This window comes from Nelumbo nucifera, chromosome 1 (genome assembly GCF_055504915.1).
Source record: "Nelumbo nucifera cultivar China Antique chromosome 1, China Antique-T2T, whole genome shotgun sequence".
Classification (NCBI taxonomy): Eukaryota; Viridiplantae; Streptophyta; class Magnoliopsida; order Proteales; family Nelumbonaceae; genus Nelumbo; species Nelumbo nucifera.
In genome coordinates, this window is record NC_142649.1 from 71,222,571 (window position 1) to 71,245,608 (window position 23,038).

The 23,038-nt window shown below is 34.5% G+C and overlaps 1 protein-coding gene across 1 annotated transcript; it reads left to right on the forward strand.

Annotated features, from left to right (window-relative positions):
- Positions 1-6,783: 6,783 nt before the first annotated feature.
- On the forward strand, positions 6,784-13,925 carry LOC104612800 (AUGMIN subunit 4-like). Its single transcript, XM_010280378.3, has 13 exons — positions 6,784-6,995; positions 7,131-7,178; positions 7,344-7,469; positions 8,085-8,438; positions 8,697-8,796; positions 8,907-8,952; positions 10,751-10,844; positions 11,076-11,147; positions 11,349-11,407; positions 12,110-12,178; positions 12,259-12,310; positions 13,511-13,588; positions 13,657-13,925. The coding sequence occupies exons 1-13, from the start codon at positions 6,867-6,869 to the stop codon at positions 13,732-13,734; spliced, it is 1,305 nt and encodes a 434-aa protein (XP_010278680.1). The 5' UTR covers positions 6,784-6,866; the 3' UTR covers positions 13,735-13,925.
- The last annotated feature ends 9,113 nt before the right edge of the window (positions 13,926-23,038 follow it).

The following is a 23,038-nucleotide window of genomic DNA, read 5'->3' on the forward strand; positions in this document are numbered from 1 at the left end:
ATGACCCAGAACCCTAACTATTTATAGCCGCTATGCTCGGGCATCAACGGTCAAGATCAAGATGATCTGACGGCTCTCAAGAAAACCGGCTACGCGACCCCCAAGGTGAAATCGGTTTAGCGCATTTTTTGACGTCCGCGGAGTCTATAAATTGCGTGACGTCTACGCGTGAACTGTACGCGACCCGGGTCACCCTTGATTGAGCCGAGCAGCGAACTGGTCCGACCGACGAGCTGCCTAGTTGGACGCTTGAACTCCGAGCCAAATCCACCCATCACACCGTGAAGTCCCCGCGCTGGGCCAAGACCCCTAGCACGGGGAGCGGGGGGCAATTGATGAAGGGTGATTTGGCCTGACCTCGTAATAGGGGCACATGTAGACATGACTCGACATAAGTGACAACTCGGCATGATAGCCTGGCCGCAACTCGGCATGATGAGCTCGCTGGAGCCTAGCCTGACAGCTTGGCTCAGGTAGCAGCTCGCTACAAGGTGGTATTTAGGTTACCTCAAGCTCTCTCCCAAAGGGGGGGGCGCCCCGAGCTCCTCCCAAGTAAGGAGCTCCCGAGCTCCTCCTCAGTAAGGAGCCCCCGAGCTCCTCCTCAAGAAGGGAGCACCCCAATCTAAGATCTCTGGGTAAGGAACATCCCGAACTGAAGGCACTTCGAGTAAGCTCACCAGTAGGCTCCTGCCCAAACCTAAGTAGCCGCCTCAAAGACTTACTTCGGGTAGAAGCACCTCGACATTTCAGCAGTAGCTCGGTACCAAGTAACTCGGTGTATCACCTGACAACCGTATCTGCCAGATCTGGAGACTACACCCACGTCTCTGACCAGGCGGCATCATGCCTGCCAGGCTCTAACAAGCGTCCCCTGCCTGATAGGGCCGTACCCTGTAACGGTTACCTGCGCCCACCAGCTCAGCTCTGACAGTAACGGCTGCAGTAGAGAATCAGAGGCGGTTATGCCAGATTTGACAGGGCATCAGTATAAGAAGGCCTCGACCCCTAAGGGACAAGGGTAATTGGCATTCGCGCTATCTGCACTCTAGCTTTCTTCATCTTCTCTACAATTTTCTCTCTCAGAGTTCTAACTTAAGCATTGGAATGTTCCCGCTAGGCGAGCTCCCCGGGAATCCTTCATCCTCTTCTTCTTCTCAGGTACCGTCCGTCGCCAGCTTGGAGTGTGGCCCCCTACCAGCTAGGAGTGCTCAGATTGCACACCATCAGTTTTGAAATGTTATGGTGAATTTAAGAGAAATACTGAAAAGTCATGGTGAGTTTTAGACAATTTCCCTAAAAAGAATTGGAATATCTCTAATATTGTATATTCATTATACTAAACAACAATATGTATGTAATGTAAGAAGTATTTTTATTAACAATGAAAATGAAATGCCAAATTTAAATCAACCTAGAAATGAAATGACATCATAGTAAAATAATAAAATTTTAAAAATATAAAATATAAAGAATCACAAAAATAAAAAAAAATAGAGAAAAATTTGGACACATATCTAATGTTATATATTTATAAAAATAAAATATTGATACATCTCTAATATGATAAATTCATTATATTGAACAAAAATGAGTATTACACATAAGAGATAATTTTATCAATAATAAAAATGTAATACAAAATTTAGTGTCAACTTAGAAATCAATATATTTTTCTTTTTGAGTGGTGGGTTAGTGGTTTGGATCAAATGGATTAATCAATGATAGTTAAATACTAAATCCTTAAAAATAAAAAGTAAAAATAAGCAACAAAAATATAAAAAAAATATATATTAATTATATCAAACAAAAATTAAGTGTGATAAGTAAAAATTATTTATATAAATTTAGATGAAATATATATATTAAAACTGACTCGAAAGCAAAGATATTTTCTTATCTAGATGGCAGGTTAATGATTTTCAAAAAACTCATGATGTCATAATTGAATAATAAATATTTAAAATAAGATAGAACACAAAAAATGAAAAAATTACATAACTTTGTTGAAAATAGTTGGGAACATTTCTAAAGTTATATATTTAGTATATTAAATAAAAATAATTGTTAAAATATTTTTTTATTTATGATAGAAATGGAATACATAGTTTACTACTACTATTACTACTACTACTACTACTACTACTACTACTAATAATAATAATAATAATAATAATAATTGTTATTATAATTTAAAATTTCTACATGCACATTTACTACAAACATTTAAGTTCTTTTTAATCATATTGCTACTGTTGTAAATTTTCAATTTCTATCTTAACTATGATATATATAAAATTCAAGTAATTAATACAAAGAAAAATTTCTCATGTACAATGCATATGCTTAATTACTATAGTAAATTAAAAAGAATAAAATATAAATAAATACCTATATAAAAATCATTTGAAGTGATTGTTTTTGTTTTGGTAAAAAGGAAATTAAATTCATTGGGGTTGTGTCTTTTTTGACCTCAGAGAGTGCTCCTTACACCAACCTCACAACATGTCTTGACTATACATTGGGAACATCTCTCATACTTGTATTTATTACTAGTAATTAAGCATGTGCATTGCATGCATGAATTTTTTTTCATATTAATTACTTGAATTTTAGATATATGTTAGTATAGAAATTGAAAATTAATAAAAGTAACAATATGACTAAAAATAAACTTAAATACTTGTACCAAATGTGCACCTATAGAAATGTTCCAAAATAAACTTAAATACTTGTATTTACTACTACTACTACTACTACTACTACTACTACTACTAAATTTTGTATTCTATTTTTGTCTTAAATAAAAATAACTTTTATTTTAACAATTATTTTTATTTAATATGATGATTATATAACATTAGAAATGTTCCAAAATATTTTTGACAAAACTCTATTCTTTTTTATCTTTTGTGTTCTATCTTTTTTTTTAAATCTTTATTATTCAATTATAACATCATGAATTTCTTTGAAAAGTGGGATCATTGACCCACCATTTAAATAAGAAAATGTTTTGCTTTCGGATCAATTTTAAATTATATATTTCATCTACATTATATATATAATTTTTACTTAGCACACTTAATTTTTGTTTGACATATTAATATATAATTTTTTATATATATTTTTTGACTACTTGTGCTTTTTTATTATTTTTTAAATATTTATTATTTAACTATTATATCATCGATTAATCCATTTGACCCAAACCACTAACCCATGACCCAAAAAGAAAAATAGTTTGACTTCTAGGTTAACATTAAGGTGGCGTTTTATAAATCTGAAAATTCAGATGAAAAAAGTTAAAAAGATATTAAAAGTGTCTAAAATCTGAGAAGAGGTATAAATGCTTTTCTACTTTTTAGAGGATCAAAATCCATAAGCTTGTTTGTGTTGGATCAACCCTTTACCATCTGAAATTTACTGATTTTACTATTACCCCTAAAACATACTATTTGAAAATGTTGAGTTCAATTTGCATTATCTCATAAAAAGTAAATTTCAACCTCAAAATAATATTGAAACAATACAAATAATAAATAATAAATTAATAAATGAAACGATTAAAATTAAAAAATTAATGATTATAAAAATATTAAAATAATTAATAATTTACATAAATAAAAATTAAAATAATTTTAAAAATTAATGAAATAATTAAAATTTAATAGTTAGTAAAAATAATTAATAATTAATAAATAACACAAATGAATGTAATAAATAATAATTAATGCTTAATAAAAAATATTAAAATAATTAATAAAAAATAATTTATAATTGATAATTAATAAAAATATTATTATTATTCACCGAACCACCGTTGTTGCATGTTGCAGTGGCAGTGGCGGTGGTGGGAAGACATGGGAGAGAGGGAGAAAGAGAGAGAGAGAGAGAGAGAGAGAGAGAGAGAGAGAGAGAGAGAGAACCGCCGCTGCAAGGTGGTGGGAAGACAGGGGGAGAGAGCGAGAGCAAGAGAGAAACCAAACGAGTCTGAGCGTGCGAGAAGACAGGGTAGTGCGTGTCATTTCCAAAATATTGCAAGGGCAGCTTCAAGCTTGCATCGGCTTTGAAACGTGTCTGAGCGCGTTAAGAGCCGACCCAAGATCTATTATTTTCATATTTAAAAAGAAGATTCAGATCAAGTTTAAGAGGTAAAACCATACAAGTGTGAGGTCTGAAAAGCAACATTTTCAGATTCAGACCTATGAAAAGTTTAATCAAACAGCCCCTAAATTTTGTATTATGTTTCCATTATTGATAAAATTATATCTTATGTATAATTTTTATTTTTGTTTAATATAATGAATGTATTATATTATATATGTATCCAATATTTTATTTTTTATAAATATATAACATTATATCTTATGTATATATAATATTTATTTTTGTTTATTTTCTATTTTTAAAAATTTTATTATTTTACTATGACATAATTTCATTTTTAGGTTGATTTTAATTTTGGCATTCCATTTTCATCATTTACAAAAATACTTATTACATTTCATACTTATTTTTGTTCTGTATAATGAATATACAATATTAATGAGCTGCCCAGTTCTTTTATTTTTTTGTATTATATATATTTTTTTATTTTAATTTTTTATTATTTAATTTTGCCATTTTTGTTAATGGATTTGATCATAAATGGTTGAATTGCTTACCCACCACCGAGAGGGAAGAAAATGGTTTTGTTTTCAAATTAATTTTTAAAATATTTATTTTTATATTATTAAAATTAATGTTATGGACTTAATTATTACAATTTAATGATGAGAAAAATATCTTAAATATAGGATTTAATAAGAGAGTATACCTTAAATATGAGACTTAATGAGAGATAATAGGAAAATAGTTTTACTTCTAATTAGCTTTAAATTTTACATTTTATTTATTTATTAATAAAAATATTTTTTATTTATCATCAATATTTTCAATTTGTTGTTGACCTGGTCAATTGAACTGTTTGAACCGTCACTTAGTCGTTATTCTAAGTTTGGTTCTGTTGAAATTCCCCCTTTTGGTTAAAAACTGTTTAATTTGGGCGGTTCAACCATTGACCTGTTTGACCTAGTAACCAAGTCATAGGTTGCACACTTAATTATGTGCAGACTTTTGGGAGCCATAACTTTGCACTCCGATGTCCGATTGGGGTTATCTTTTCTTTTTTTTTTTTGAGTAAATTTTCAAGATTTATACATCCCAAGGGCATTATGTGCCTTGCCTTGCTATTTCCGAAAAAAAAACTCTTTTTTGGCTCAAAATTACAATTTTTAATATTTTTTATAAATAAAAAATTTAAAACGAAATTAAAAAAACATAAGTAAATGTAACATAATACATATATTATATGTAATATATGTAAAACATAATTATATTCTTCATTGATAAAATATGTAATTTTACACATACACACATAGTGTTGACATAGAGTGATTTGACCCATTTGACCTTAATAGTCGAACTGGTGACCTGTGATCCGAAGGCAAAAGTGGGTCGGCCTTCGGGTCGATTTTTAAAACATTGTTTATTATACTTATTATTGTTTAATATGTCAAATATATGATGTAAAAAACATTCCCATCTTTTTTTATTTCTATATTTTTGAATTTTATTATTTAATTGTGGCAATATGGATTGGCCCCTTTGACTCAAATGGTTTAATTTCTTACCACCACCTAGATGAAAACACTATTTTTTCCAGGTACATTTTAAAAGTATAAGTTTTTATGTTATTGAAATTATTAATTTATTATGTATGTATTTAATGATGAGAAGAAACAAAGAAGCCTTATATATATGATTCAATGAAGGTGAATGCAAATCAATATCTTAAATGTTGGATTTAATGAGAGATAATTGAATGCATTGAATATCTTAAAATTAACTCTTTTCACTTCATTTAATATGAATTATTAATTACCCTATTTGTCCCCATTTTTATCAATAAATTTAAATATAGAAGGGTAAATTATGTCATCACAAAATTCCAAAAATATTCTTGAGACTATTGATACTTTTTAAAGTAGTATAGATTCATGGGGAGATGTTTCTAATACAAGGTGGGATGTGGGTGTGAGCAACATCTATTGAGTAGTAGATCCCAATTGGATTCTAATCCATTTGCAATATAAAAACCCAATTACAACACCGTCCGAGCAAGGATCAACAACAACCTCTTCACTGATTCCTTTCTTTTCTTTTATCATTTTTTGGGGTCATTTACTAGAACATCTTATAGTTTTACATATTTACTTAAACCTGTCCTATAGTTTGCAATCTATTTACTTAATCGACCTTTCATTAAGAATGATTTGTTTTGACATGGATGGAAGGCTGATTAAGATAGTGTTTTGGTTCCGTTTACGTTTATTTAATAAACATTTTGTTTGTGTAACTGCAAAATCGATAAATACATTTAATGAGGGCGTTTATGACACATAGGCTCCATTAGGCACCACATTAGCAAAATGCCAATAAACGCCTACTTGTTACAAGAAGCTCTAAAATGAAGCTTTGATACATACAAATGCAATTAATGAGACATTTGCTGATGGGGTGCCTATGTGGCACCACACCGTCAATAAATGTTTATTCAATAAATGTAAACGGAACCAAACATATACTAAATAAATTGATTGCAAACTGTAGGGATGTCTTAGTAAAACACAAACTATATGTTGGATTTTAAAAAATTAATAAAATTATAGGAGTGTTTTAGTAAATGACCTTTTTTTTATTTTTTTCTTAGCCTGCAATAAACCAAATAATTTGAAATTGGATCCTATACAAGCAGTATTTCTCTTGTTTGCAAGATTTTAGGCGAAGGCCAGGCCAATTCCGTCGGGCGGTCGGGGGAAGCCGAGAATATGGCGAAAGGATTACAAGTGCAGGGGCTTCCTGCGGATGTGACACAGCTGATCGAACAGTTGGAACGACATTGTCTGGCTCCTGATGGATCCATGGTCTCTAAATCTGCGTATTACGATCTCCAACTAGTACGCCAACCCCTACTTTCTATTTATTTTCTTACATTGTTCCTCCTCCTTGCGTTCAATGAATCTATATTTTTTCCCGCTCGAGATCGTTCGTGATGTTTTCTGTTTGTCTTCGATTGCTAACTGTCAATGCAGGCCAGAGAGGAATTGTCGAGAGAGAGATTGCGTTATTTGGAAGCCATGGTAACGACCTATTTTATACGATTAGTGTTTTTTATCCCCTTCTCTTCTTTCTTGGTTCTGTTGAATTAGGGTTTTACTTTTCAATTATTGTTTTTTTCTTTTATTTTTCTTTGTTTTGTTTTCTCTGGTCTGCATTTCTAACTTGAGGTGGGCGTGTTTCTGTAGGCAATCTACTGTGAGGCGATTGCAATGGTGGAAGAGTATCAACAGGCAGTTTCTGTGGCGAACCTTGGAGGAATCCGAGACGTTCATGGTCTGTACCCCCAGCTTGGCTTGAAGAGCTCGCCTCAGGTTTCAATTGCTAGGACTTCAAACTCTATCACTTCATTACTATTAGTACTATTATTTTGCATGAAAAGAACCGCAGAAGTATGTTAGTCTACGTTCATTGTTTGACACTGAGGTGATAGTTTTATGCTATTGCTCCATTTTTTCTTTGATTTTTAGTGTTAATCGGCGTTTGAAGTATTCATTTGAAATTTTATGTTGACGATTTCCAAATCGGACTTAGGAGGTCCAGGTTTCATGTCTTGTTGAACCCAAAATTGGCCAGCACTACCAAATTAAGTTTTCGTGAGTGATATTTTTCTTTGAAAACAAAGATGCTGTTTGAAGGAGGTTGTAGCATTTCTTCAGCCAAAGGAATAGTTAAATATTTTTGTTTATGTTAGATTCAGACTTTTGGCTTTTAGTACATAGCTAGTGATAAGATTATTGTGAATAAAGTGGGTGAAGACTAAAGAAAACATTTAAATCAGAAAGCACATATGCTAAAATGCATGTCATTTATGGGAGCCAAAAGTGCAATTCTCAGTAGAGATTTTAGGGAAGTCATGCTTAATTATTTTTGTGTTCTATTAGTTTTGAATTGACAAGAATTATTTTAACTTTTTTAGGTAATTTCAGGTTTATGAGTCTCTAGAGCATCGGCTTGTCATTGCAGAGGCAGCTCAAAGATTGAGGCTTCCTCTTCTTTCCAAGGACGGTGAAATTCATGAGGAAGAAATTGACAAGTTGAGTATAATGTCAAGGAGCTCTCTAGATAGTACAAGTACCAGTGTCACAATCAGCTCAAGTCCAAATTCAGCAAATTATACAACTGGTCTAGCCAACAGCACTGCAAGTGTGACAAATAATGCACTTGCTCTGAGTTCTACTGATGCAGCAGAACCTGGAGTTGGTGGAGTTCCAAATCGCTTTCTTGGAATTACTCCTGCTTATCTATGGCAAATACAGCTACAACAAACCCCTTTTACTGTGGTACGCTAGGTTTTATCATGACTTATTTAAATTGTAGATCTTTCTAGGTCAATGTATAGAAGTCATTAGGTGCTTAACAACATATTATCAAATTTCTAATTGTCCTTTATGCATCTTTAATGTATTCTGACTTATTTTCCCCATCAGTATTTACTATTATATTGAAGCATGTGGAGTCCTGTTAAATTCTGACTCAGAGGAGATTGTAAATTTTTAATGAATCATTTGATATTGTTTTTAAAATTTGTTTAACTGTAGGACATGGGTGAATATCGAATTTCACTTGCCTGTGAGATTGAGGGTCGCTTGAAAGTAAAATGTGACAAGTTAACTGAGGCTTTTGTAATGAATGACATTGGTGAGTCTTCAGTTAGAGTACACACATGAGATTATAGATATTTTGTGTTGACATATAGTCCTTCAAAATCATATCTGTTGACGGAAAAATCTGCTTCTTTGCTGTTTCAGACTCATCATCCAGTAGCCAAATTTCAAGTGCTCGTCTTCCAGAAAGGTTTGTCTAGTTATTCCTTTTCTCCATTTGATTTTTTCACCAATTGATATAAGAGCCATGTCTTAATTTTGGTTCTATGCTAAAGCAGTATATTCAACTATAAAATGTCTATTCTGGCTTAATGTATATTTCTTGGTCTTGCCGTGCAGTTGTAGTCATTCCTGGTGGAATGTTTCCTAGTTGACTAAAATGAAACATGATTTTTGTTTTACCAGCACTGTAAAACATATTCACTTTCAGGGAAGAGTTGATGAGACTTATCTTATCTTATTAGATTAGGATTAAGAGAGACTTATCTTATCTTATCAGTCTTATCTTATCAAGATAGAGTTGGAGGTCTCCCTATTCAACAAGGAGTCTCCCTAAGAGCAGGACTCTTGTAATCTCCTATTTAAGGAGCCACTATTATTGAATAAAGGCATCCAAGAATTTCAGTCAAGAGAAGAGTTGAGGAGAGTTAGGGTGATCTCTTGGACAAATCACCCCTTAGGTCGCCACGATAGGGTCTGCATGCAAAGGGAGGGGCAAGGGGAAACTAGAGGCTCTTCCCGTGGACCGACCCGTGACGAGATCCTACACCCGGGCCCATAACACTCTTCCTCCCAACTTTGCTAATAATCTTTGTTGTTTTGCACCAAACTTCAAAGAACATTCAGGCTTCTGGCTTCTGCTTTTAACTTTACATTTGTATTATTTTCTTGTTTTTCTCTACATATTTCATTTTTGAGTTCCAAAATTTTACATTTTGAGTGTTGAAGATCTATGAGATTACTCTCGGGATCAATACCAAGTCATTCAAACTGAGTGACATAGTTGTCAAGATGCCAAGGGAAAAGCTAGGCAACAAGAGAGCACCTTGTTCCCTAGATGCCTAGGCAATGGTTTTTTTTTTAAATAATAAAATCTAAATTCTAGGGTAGTTCCTTAGGTTTCATTACAAACAGCAATCATCTTTTGCTAATAATTACCAATAATTTTCATCAAACAAGGACAAATTTTATATCAAAACATAGAAAATCAACATATTCCTGAGAAGAAAAAGAATAGAAAACGACGAAAATATAGGTTCTGAGCCCTGTTTTTATCCTTAGAAAAGAAGGGGTGGAAAGGAAGGAAAGGAAAAAATTTAGAAAATAAAAGAAGGGGTGGCACCCTGTTTTTGTCTTGGAAAACATACTTGGTTGCTCTTGTGTGTCGATGAGATAAAAGCTTCAAGTTCTTCTTTAGTTATCGGTTCAGGTTTTAAAGTTTTCAAGGGTTCAACATAGTGCCCACTGACTTGTGTGTTGATCAAACCCTAACAAATAGGAAAGCAATGAAAAGAAACAACATACAAATTATGAAAACATTATAGAAACTAAAAAAAAATGAATAATTTAGAGTAATAATGCCAAGTATAATATTATAATATCAGAAAATAAAAAAATAGTGTGGTTCATTGTACAAAAATCAACTAGGCAGTTGGGTGAGGTAACCCTCCTTGGATGCCTTGTTGCCTAGGCATTGCCTTCAAAACTATGCTCAGTGATTTAAGACTCAGTCCAGTTAACAAGATGTGAAATCATAAACTGAGTCTGGTTTGACCATCCATGCAATCATGTGCTTTCTGATATGAGGACTGCCTAATTAGCTGTTTCCTGATACGACAATAGCTTGTAGAGTATATATGGTTACATGGTAGGTTATGGAGGATTTGGCTTATTAATTATTATGTATCTTAGATATATTCTTCATTTCATTTTATGGTTATGAATCTGGTAGTTTATGATTTCAATCCCTTGGATATTTTTGTTGGCAGAGTAAAGTTAATTATTGAGGAAATTGAAAGGGAAGAGGCTGCTCTGAGAGAAGATCTCTATTCAGCAGATAGGAAGTTTGCTGAATACTACAATGTATGCTCTCTCTCTCTCTCTCTCTCTCTCTTTCTCTCTCTCTCTCTCTCTCTCTCTCTCTCTCTCTCTCTCTCTCTCTCTCTCTCTCTCGTGCAGCTGTGCAGGTGCATATGGTGACAGGGATTGTAAAATCAATGTGCAACACACAGTTGGCATTTTTGAACTTCTGCTTTGGCTTGCTGCTGGCATTTGCTGTTACTGATATTTTACCTATAAATATATCCACGTTAGGTCCTGGAACAGATACTTGCAGTGCTTATTAAGCTTGTCAAAGATTTGAAGCTGCAACACCAACATCAATATGTGAGTTCTCAACTTTTGAATCAATTTTTAATGGATACTTATTTCTTACCCAATGCCCTCTCTGGAAAGATGACAATTTCGGATTTATCTTTAGTTCTTTACTACTTATTCACCACATCTTGAATATATATTATTTATTTTTGGGTGTTTTATTTAAATATGTAAACTTTAATTTATTCTTCTTTTTCATTTACTGAACAGGATGAACTAAGAAAAACAAGGCTTTGCAAAATGTGTGAGACAATGAATGCGAAATTGAGGTCTGTTCTTACTTTTGATGTATTAACATTAAATTGAGTTGTTTTTCACCATTCATACTGTTTAAAACTTTCTCAACTCATGCCAAACTTGAGGATGTCTGGGATAATTTTATGCGATTGAAAGTTTCTTCCAACACATATGCACAGAATTCGTTTTTTGTTTGTTTTTTGGTAAAAAGTAACTTTCATGCAAGGCAAAGAGGGGGGGGGGATGTACGATCAAATACGAAAAGCAAAAACACCCAGGAACTATGAAGGCATAAAATTTGTACTATGCAAAATGACCCTGTCCACCCCAGGTTTAGCTAAGGCATCTGCCAAACAATTCAGCTCATGAGGAATCCATCTAAAAGAACAATTCAAGGAATTTGTGATCTCATGGATATCATTAGGAAAATGAACTAGTCTCCAAGGACTGGAATCTGAATTAGAAGGCCATCCTATTGTACTCAGAGTCTCTTTCAACAGCAAGAAAGCTGGCTTGGATAGAGTCTCCTCAAGATTCAATATCAGGCCTCTTATTCTCCCGGCTAGAATATTGCATGTTTTCCTCTTTCTTTCTATTGTTACCATAATTATATATTAAATCTAATACTAGTATAAAATGAAAAAAAAAACATATTGCTTTTATCTGTTATTCAAATTTGATTATATGCATGGAACCATTTTAATAGATTCTAATTTGAATGAACATGGTCTCAGGGCTCTGGAGCATCTTATCCTGCGGGATACTTATACTCAAGATTCAATACCAGCCCTCCATAAGATTAGGTACTTAATGGTGGCTGCTTATCAATATGATAATACTTAGTCTGAAGAGGGGGTTTGATAAACTAGGCTCTTATTTGCAGGAAATATCTTCTAGAGGCTACAAAAGAAGCTTCCATTGCATACAGTAAAGTGGTATGATCCCTCGGAATGTTTTATGTCACAGTAAATCTCTACTGTTGTTCAGTTTGTTACAATTTTAGATAATTCAATTTCAGGGCAGCTTTATAGATATGCTGATAAAAAAAAAGGCAGATTTATATATACTCCACTTTAAAGTTTCTTTATCTACATCAGCCATTTATACCTATCCATTTGATTTGGGTTGCATTGATAATTAGTAAAACTTTGACATATAAAACAGGAAGTGAAGGATTCTGCTTTTTGTCATGTTAGAAAGGGATATTTTACTGAGAGTTGACAATTGGCAGTGCTGGGTGTTAAAAACTGCTATTCCCTTTTGGGATGCTACTTAGCGGTTTAAAGGTGTGCCTAGGTGCACAAGTGAGGTGCATTTTAGGGCCTGCACCTCACCTAGGCCAGGTGCAGCCCCTTTAGAAGGGTGCGTGCCTAGTGCACCTTGCGCCTCGGTCCAGGTGTGCAGTGTGCGCCTTTGTTAAATTTTGCGCTTTTTTTGTGTCTTTTAAGCATGGTGGCTGGGCTAGAGGCTACACCCCTGGGCCCCCAACTAAGCCCCTTGAGGCAAGTTCAAACAAGTCTTTTTTTTTTTATCAGCAAACCTTAATTTATATATTCAGTTCCATCCATAATGTTTATTTATTGTTGAAAGATTTGTAGTGTGCTCATTGAAAACCTTAATTTATATATTAGTTCCATGCCCAAACAAGTCCATGTCAGGGTCTTGAATTCTTAACCTGAAATACACCTTGCCTGTTGAGTGCTTGAATATGTTTTATATGCTATTTTTAATTTTATTTTTACATTTTCATTTTGAACATGTTTTATATTAATCAAGTAATGGCCTTCTGAAATCAGGTGATAAACACTTTAGATTGTTAATGAAATGGATCGACCATGCAGGTTGCGAGCATCCATAGTAAATGGTTATGCGGATCTTGCAATCCCAACAGCTAAATTATAGATTCCTTTTAATGATGTGTTCAGCTAGAGTGCAGAAGCTTTTGTAAACCTAGATGCAATTGATGCTACTTTTTCTGTATATAGCAACAAATGCTGAACAAAAAACCAATAAGACATGTCTTTTTCTCAGGTTCCTTAGAAACTCAATTTTATGATATACACATGCACCCGCCCACCTGCACCTGCACTTTGTTTCCTGATTATCTAAAAGTTCATATTTCAATCTTGCACCAGGTTACCCGCCTTCGTGAATATCAGGGTGTTGATCCTCACTTTGATACTATTGCGAGGCAGTACCATGATATTGTAAAGGTACTTTCTGTCTCATAAATTGATCATTCTCAGCTTGTTTAGTTATGCTAATTCATTATCTTTAACAGAAATTGGAAGGTATGCAATGGGCAATTCACCAAGTTGAAATGGACCTGAAACGCTCGCTGGAGCACCAGAGCACATGAATACTTGCCCCATCAACTTAGATCCTCGATTCTCCACCAAGAAAAGTATTAAAGATTGATTAAATTACTCCTTATGGATCTAGAATATTTTAACTGTTAGCCTATACATTTTGTATACCGTTTGTGTAATACGAATTACTTTAGTGGTATTTCATCTAAGGATTCCTCTAAAAAGAATTTATTTTCCTAAACGTTTTTTGTCTTTTCATGTAGGATTTATGGTGTGACATACACTGATACAAGGTTACTTATCCAATTACTGTTTAAGCTGTTTACTGAAAAAAAGTGTATAAGCTAGCAGCACGATAAATAAATCCAGCCTCGTTACTTCTCTTCCTTTTCTACTCATTGATTAATACTGCTCGGCACTTGGCAGTTGGCCTCCCTATGCGAATTGATTTTCACATGGTGAAACCTTGAAATTCCAAATTAATGGTCAACAAGCGGGCCGACCAAGTTTGTTATTGGAATCAGATGCGACATGAACAACCCTATTTCCTCGGACGTTGGTATGAACTCAAAATTCATCTCTGTTGGTTATTTTGTTTTACTCAATCCCGTGGTAACTAGGTGTATGCTGGGCCTGGGGTTTTAGGTCTACGGGCCGGCCCGGTACGATCGAGCGGGCTGTGCCGTCCGTGGCCCATAGGCTGGCATAGCCCAGCCCGCAGCCTAGCTCAGTATGGCCCGGCACGGTTCATATATATTATTTATATATATTTATATAATATTGTATAAATTATAATTATATAATAATATATAGTATATAATATATTAATAAAATAAATATATATTTTTTAATTTTATTATACTAATTTATTTAATTATTATATATAAGTAATTTTATACACACAATTCATATAAAATTAAAATTTTAAGTTTTTTGTCAATTTTTTTTAAATAAATAGCTCTGGCCCGATACACGGCCTGACCTGTCCCAAGGCTTGGCCCACGGGCCCGCATGGGCCTGGGCCATGGGCTGTGCCAAGTCGACTCCTAAAATTTTCACCAGGGAGGGCGGCACGGCCTGTGATGGCCTGCGGACCAGCATGGCACGGCCCGCAATTTGTGCGGGGCCGCCCACGGGCCATGCCATGCTGGCCCAGCACAGCCCACTTTACACCTCTAGTGGTAACTATTGGTAGTCAAGCCAAATTGAAGAACCATTTGAATTGTGCTGAAATAGGAGGTTGTCTAATGAAGGTTGAAGAAATTTGGTAGTGGGGGGAACCGTAAATGTATTATAATTTATAAATAGTTGACCCAACCTACTAATCCGATCCAACCCAACCCAAAAAAACAGGGTTATGGTCTCATATTTAGCTATCTGAATTTGAGAATGACTTGACCCGATTCAACTCAGAAAAAATTGGGTTGGGTTATGGGTTAACCCACTGACCCGATTGTCACATCTAATTAGGACTATTTATACATTTTTAGAAGTTTTCACTCTTTAATTTTTTACTATTTATTTTTTATTGTTTGCTCTTTGAATTGTTAAATGTTCAAGTTTTTTATTTTATTTTTGGAATTTTAAGGTTAATTCCTTTAATTTTGGTATTTTTATGTATTTTCTTTTTATTTTTTAAAAGTTCAGTTATTTTTTGGGATGAGCCGAATTGACCCATGAGTCAATCCTAACCCAAACATTTAGGATTAGGATTTAGCATTTGACAACACAACCTGGAATTCATCCTGACTAGAAATCAACATGAAGTGTCTTAATCCAACCCGAACCTGACCAACCCAACCCAATTGCCAGGTCTATATTAACCCAAAAAAAACATGGCGATTTCGATTTACAAGCTAAATAACAAATAGGCCTTTTCCAGTTATATTTTAAGTCAAGAAAGTAAGTTTATAAAACCATTCCCCATTGAAGGTGTCCTCTTGTCTAACAGATTATCTATCTTAAATCAGCAAAAGTCAAATAGAATTTTTGTTTTTTTGGTAAGTAACAACTTTCTATTCAAACAAAGAGAGCAAGAACAAGAATTGAATAGAGAAAAGAAAGAAAGGAAAAAAAAAAAAAAAACTAGACAGAACACTAGCAACTAGTGATTTCAAATCCGGTTCGGAAATCTGGGTGACTGGTTCCATTTCACACCAAAACTGTTTTTTTGCCAAAAACTGTTGATTTGGTCAGCAAATTGCTGACTCGGGCGATTGAACCATCAACTCGGGTAATGGATTTTGGTTGTTTTCTGTTTTTTTATTTATTTTTTGTCAAAGCGGGCTGTATGTTTGGACCGGACAATTGGACCATTCGACCTAGGAATATCCGGTCTGATTTTAAAAACCTTGCTAGCAACTACATTTGATCGGAAACTATAGAAAAATCTAAACACAACATCTTTAAAAGTCAACGAGGACAAGAGTCAGACTCCAGATTTCCTGCCCACAAGAACTCTGCCCATGCCTACCGACAATACACTATCCCCCATGAATTGGGAACATCTCCCTTTGCATAATACTATGCAGAGGATGAGATGTTCTCCATGTGTGGTTGCGATAAATGTGGGCAGGAGATCCGGACTCAGTCAGACTCCAGATCTCCTGCCCACAAGAACTCTGCCCACGCCTACCCACATGCCTGAAGCAATCCCCTTTTAGCTAACTAATGGGTTGGAACATTGTGATCCCTTCTAACAAAAGAAAAGGATGCAGCTAAAATTTTAGCCAGCTTTAAGCAATCCAGAATAAGAAAAAGACAAATCTGAAGAGCAGCCTTGTTCAAAATTAGTCAACAAACCAATTAAAGATTGATTATCTCCTAGTCTAACCAAGAGATTTTGCCAGCTATAAGCCTTCAAAGATGGTTAAACACTTCAGCTTGGGATGATGAGAAGGCTGAGAGAGTCACACTTTGCTGCTAGACAAAAACCAAGATGATCACGGGACACCAAACCAAAAGTTGCAGAACCATTAGAGGAGAAATCTCTGTCAATCTTGATTTTAATCCAATTTACTTGTGCGGGGGAGGGGGGGGGATCTAAAAAGATGAAATGCCCTTTGGGGATGTGATAAGGAAGCTTCCTGATTTTCAAGTTCCTTCAACTGAGCCTGAACCCTGTAAGTGACAGATAATGGATTAGCACTAGCGTTATTGAAAAGAACATCATTTCTCATAATCCAAATGTTTCACAGCATCTTGGCAGTGTACTGTAAAATATCCTCTTTCTTGTCCTTCAAGGATTTACAGAACTTGACCCAATCAAGGAGCCAATTTTTAAAATTTGGGTTATTATCTGAGGGGTTAAAAATCAGACCTAGTTGCCCATCAAACCAACACCTCCTAGCTGAAAAACAAGAGATCACTAATGTTACACACTGGACAAATCGCACTAACAGAAATCTTTCTTCTAAATAGAGATTTCTTAGCTGCTAAAGCATTCAGGTATGCCTTCAAGAGGAAATGCTTAATCTTTGGAAGGACCTTCAAATTCCATATAGTGGACCATAGATCTTTATCAGTCCCATGATCAACTCCAAATACATGGGAATACTCCTCCATTTTCCTTTTTGCCACAAGTAGGCTGATCTCACTAAGAATCTACCCTTTTCATCTGCATACCACACAAACCTATCATCCCGCTCATAATAAGGGAGCTTTATGGCTAGGATTTTTCAGGTATGAAAAGGTAAAAACATGGACCAAACTAGGTTTACATTCCACTCTCTCCTATTTGGCTGGAATAAATCATTGACCTTTGATACCCTAGGATTCCTCTGTCTAGGACCAACTATTCTATAGCTTGGTAATATTGGGATCCATGGATCATCCCAGGACTTGCCTGAACCAACGCATAGATCTTCTGAAATAACTTCTCCCTCTCTCTCTCTCTCTCTCTCTCTCTCTTTGAGGATGCTCCTCCATCCCCAAGACCTACAACCAATGAATTTATCAATTAGGAAAGATTTGTTCTTTATATATTTTGACTTTATTACCTTTCTCACAAGCTGTCCTCACCATTTGCTAATCTCCATGCCAATTTTGCTGAGAGAGCCTTGTTAAGACAGCTAGGATCACGGAAATCCATACCTCCATTTGATTTATTTTTACTCAGTTGTTCCCACTTCAGCCATGGGATTCCCTTCTTATTTCCTTCTTTACCCCACCAAAAAGATCTCTGAAACTAATTCTTTCACAGATATTCATTGGCAATAAGAAACATGACATGCTGTAAGTTGGAATAGCGTTCAATACAACTTTTACATCAACTTCCTTACCATTATGGTTAAGCAGTTTGCCTTTCCAACCCAAGGTTTTTTCTCAATCTTGTTAGAGATGTAGTTAAACGTTTAGATCTTATATCTACAAAAATGAGATGGGAGGCCCAAATAGACTGAGGATTTCAAAACATGTTTAAGGTGCATACTCCAGGCAACCATATTCTAGATTCTATGGTAAACATTTGAACTAAAAGTACATTCAGATTTGTTTAAATTCACCTGTTGGCCTGAAGCCTCTTTGAAATCCTTGAGAAAATCCAAAATTCATTGCCCTTCACCCAAGTCAGCCTTTGTAAAGATGTATCGATCATCTGCAAAAAAAAACAAATGGGATATGCATGGTTGGACAAGAGCAATCGAGTTTAACACCTAACACTTGTTTTGATTCAACCATCCTGTTAATCATAGCTGATAGAAGATCATAGCACAAAAGGAGCATAAAAGTCACACATTCCATGATCCAGCTTATCCATTTCTTCCCAAAACCTAGATTTTATATTACCCATCTTGAGAAAATCCCATTCTATCCTATCAAATGCCTTGCTCATATCCAATTTGATAGCCATTATACTTTCTTCATTTTTATTTTTTTCATATGATGAAAAATTTCATGAGCTATCAAAACATTGTCCCCAATACACCTTCCTTCTAGGAAGGCACTTTGATTTGGAGATATTATTTTTGACAACTTTGGTTTTAGTTTATTTGCTAAAAATTTTTGCTATTATCTTGTACATTGTATTGCATAGATTGATTGGCTTAAATTGGTCAAGTTCTTCTGGATGGTCAACTTTTGGGATTAAAGCTATGAAAGCTTGATTCAAATCCCTCAATAGTTTTTAGTGAAAATTTGCTTTATTGAGGCTCTAATATCAGCACCTACTATACCCCAATACTTTTGGAAAAACAAGTTAAGGTGTCCATTTGGACCTAGGGCCTTCCTAGGATTCATTTGGAAAAGATCTATTACAATCTTCTAATTTGAAATGATTGCTTATTTGAATATGGAGTGACCCTCTTTAATTAAAAGTTCTTAAAACATACATATAAAAAATAATAAATATAAAAATATTATACATAAAGAAAATAATATATATAAATATATACAAAAAAATGTTATATATATAATATTTTATTATTTATATATAATAATAATAACTAGTTTTTATAATTCTTAATTTTTGTATGTCAAATAAAAATATTTTTTTATATGTATAATTTTTTATTTTTATAAAACATTTGACTCATAGTCAAGCTCAAACCAAACTGAGCTTGAACTTATGAGCTTTTGACTCGAGCTAAATTCAAGCTCAAGTCTCTAGCTCGTATCGAGTTTGAGCTCGAGCCTCATACTTTATTGGTGAACCAAGTTCGAATAGCTAGATATTAAGTTTGGCTTGGCTCGAATCCACCCTTATTGGGTTGGCCCGAGTTAACAGTTTACACTATTTTGGGTTGGGCCCATTGAAAATTTGACAAAATCGCAAACCTAACCTGCTAATGTTGCACCCTAAAAGGGATGAACTATGATATGCGGTGATATTTTGAACTTAGGATTGACCTCAACCAAGTCTAACTTGCACCCTTAGAGCACAACATAATTTCTATTTCCCGCCTAATTAGGGACGATTGAGAATTTCACAAATCAAAGGTAAGACATGTGCTGCCTTTGGTTGTCCTAACTGACTTCAGGGTCAAGGTCAATGTGAAAACACCATGGTGGTGTTGTATTTCGGTCTTAATTACATGTAGAAGGGGCAATCCCACTTTAACCTTTTTTTGTGATAAATAACTTCAACGCTCAAAAGAACCTATTTGGTAGAAAAGAAATTGAATTGAAATGGGAAAACAACATTTTGCATTAGGTTCTCAACACCCACAAGAAATGTTGGAATTTGGAACAATGTCAAAATAACGTTTCTTAAATCTTAAGGGCATTACATGGCTCAATTGGTAAGGATCTTTGACATGTTGTAGCAGAGACTTGGGATCAAGTCTTGCTGCCACTAGGGTTGGGGGATTAAGGGGATGGGGGATGGGTTATCCCATTGGACCAAAATTTTGATACGTATCAGGCTATATCATCTGATACGTATCGCATTGGTGGCCTTTCAATACGTTCCTATAGTGGGTGTTTCGGGATCTGACTTGATTCAGGAGACGGGCCTTAAATCAACCCCTTTGATCAAGTCTTGCTGCCACCAGGGTTAGGGGATTAAGGGGATGGGGGATGGGCTACCCCATTGGACCAAAATTTTGATATGTATCAGGCTATATCAGTCGATACGTATTGCATTGGTGGCCTCCCAATATGTTCCTACAGTGGGTGTTTCGATATCTGACTTGGTTCAGGGGACGGGGCCTTAAATCAACCCCTTTGAATCATGTTGAAATAAAAACTAAAAAAATACAAGCGAGACTCGATACAGTCCAATACGCTCCAACTGGTCTATTGGACTGTATCAATATTTTGAACCTTTGTGTAGTCCCCATGAAACCAAAAACATTATAAAAAATCCTAAGGGCATTCTTGTTTTCTATTTCACGGGAAGCAGCATAAGCATTGACATTGTTGCTTGCTGTAAGAAGTGGGAGTCAATTTTGCTCTAGAGTGAACCCATGAACATGTATTGACTATTGAAGGAGAAATCAATTCATTTATTACTAGGGGTATTCATAAAAAACTGAAAAATCGAATCAAACCAAATTGAACCAGAAAATGCAGTTAATTGAATCGATCAGTTCGGTATTTTTGAAAAACTGAAGGACTGGTTTGGTATTTTTAAAAAATTAAAAGACTGATTAGGTTTTTGGTTAACCTAGAAAAAAAATTGGCAGTTAACTGAACTGGTCGTTATATATATTCATATGTTAATTATATATATTTTTAATATATATCATATTAAATATATTATATAAATAATATATATTATATTTATAATATATAATGTATTATATATATTTATAGTATTTATAATATATTATACATCATTTATTATTTATAATATAATATTATACGTAGATATTTATATAATATATTATAAACATAAAAATTAAAACCGATCAACCGATTAATCGGTGGTACCAATTCGATTTTGGTTCAAATAAATAAAAAAACAGGTAGGACCGGTTCGATTTAAAAAAATGCCTATGATTCGGTTAACCAAACCATGAAAACCCATACCTTCTAGTTCCACTCCCATGCTTCCACTTTTACAACGATAACAATTGTCGATAGATACTTCTGTATCTCTTATCTTTAGTTCTTCACCATTCAAAGACAATATGGACTCTTCCCATCAACGGGATGCAATTCATTGCATAAAAAAAATCTGTACATTGATCTATCAAATAAAAAAATGCACATTCTTAAAGTTGGTGGGATCCTCTTCCCAATGGGCTAGTTGATGTTTGGGCCGCTCTCTAATCCAAAGTTTTAAAAATTAATCAAGAACTGGAATTGTTCTAGCCATTGGTTTTCGGGTCGATGGTTCGATCATCTAGTTTGGATGGATGGTCCATTTCAACTTAAAAAAATCAAAATAAAAACAGTCAAAACTCAAAACCATTGAATGGGTCAAACAGGTTGATGGTTCAATCGCATGTTTGAATCAGCAGATCGCTAAGTCAATGGTTTTTGGCCAAGGACCGGGTTAAAGGTAATATGGAACCGGTTTTGTAAACGACGGTTTAAAAACACTGCTCTAATCTCTACTCTCTACGTTTTATACTTCTTACTTTTTATTTTTGGGAAATCTCTTAAATTATCCTTAAGCTTTAGGAAATAGATTAAAATTATATCTACTATTTGTATATTCTCTCTTAAATTATCCCTAGATTTTTTACAATTGACATTGCCATAAAATGTTAATGTAAGCAACTAAATATTGATTTTGTCCTCGATATTCTTCAAATTTTCAAAATAAAATTTAATCCAACAAATTGAAATGTTCAACAGAGACTGTGTTCTCACCAATCACCATTGCCATTCATTACCACTTGTATTCTCTGCTCTCACTAGAATTCTTGATGTTACTAGCATTCTTGCTGTTAATTACATTTTCTTTCTCATTTCTCTTCTTCTTTTCCTTCTCTTTCCAGCTTTCTTTCTATTTCATGCTTTCCTCTTCAATCCTCGTATCCTCGAATCATTTCTCAATCTCGTCCCAAATTTCTTACAATCAACAAGATAAGGTGGGGGCTGATGTGAGTGAAGCTCAAGAGTCAAGACCGATTGGAGCATCTCCAAACAAAATGAATAGATCTTAGCTTCTAATTATGGTTGTCATTATTATCACTATTACAACAGCAAGACAGGTGTGGAAAACAGAGGATTGGATCATTAGAAGAAGTTTTAATGGTTTCTTGTAGGGTTCATTTTTCTACCTTTTATCTTAGAGGATTAGAAATGATTGGCAAACAAAACTTCATTCATCATTGGTTACACAATTGGCTCCACAACTTATGCATTGGGCTAATTCGAAATCTTTCCAAAGGAAAGTTTTACTCCATTTCTTATAATGATGGGGTAGTTTAAGGGATTTGCCCTTCTATTTAGGGCTGTAAATGGGTTGAGTTTGACCCGATGGGCCTGAATTGATTGAGTCGGTTCTGATTCCTGATATGTTATCCTGGTTATTATCAGTTTGAAACTGGTTTTACCCAGTCCTAAATCAATTCAGACCAAACCTTAATAATATTTTCACTAGGTTTATTATAATTGGGTCCATCAAACCAAGTCTGATTGTCCCAAGAACCGATTGGTTTGGCTCTAAATATAAAATTACAGGCCCTATCGGCCTGGTCTGATTAGGTTCCAACTCCTTAATGTTTATTGTTGGGTCGATTCTGATTCTACTTGGACCTGACCAGACCCGACCCATTGACAGCCTATTTTCTAAGCAGCCATAGTATAGGAGAAAAGGTGCGTGGAACTTACGCTCTAAAGCACGACTTAATGACGGAAAACAAGGCAAGATACCTCTCCAACGTGTAGTCATCGTTCATGACCACTCAATACTTAATCAGAACCATCCAATAACAACCGGGTTATGTTGTTTGTATAGGATTT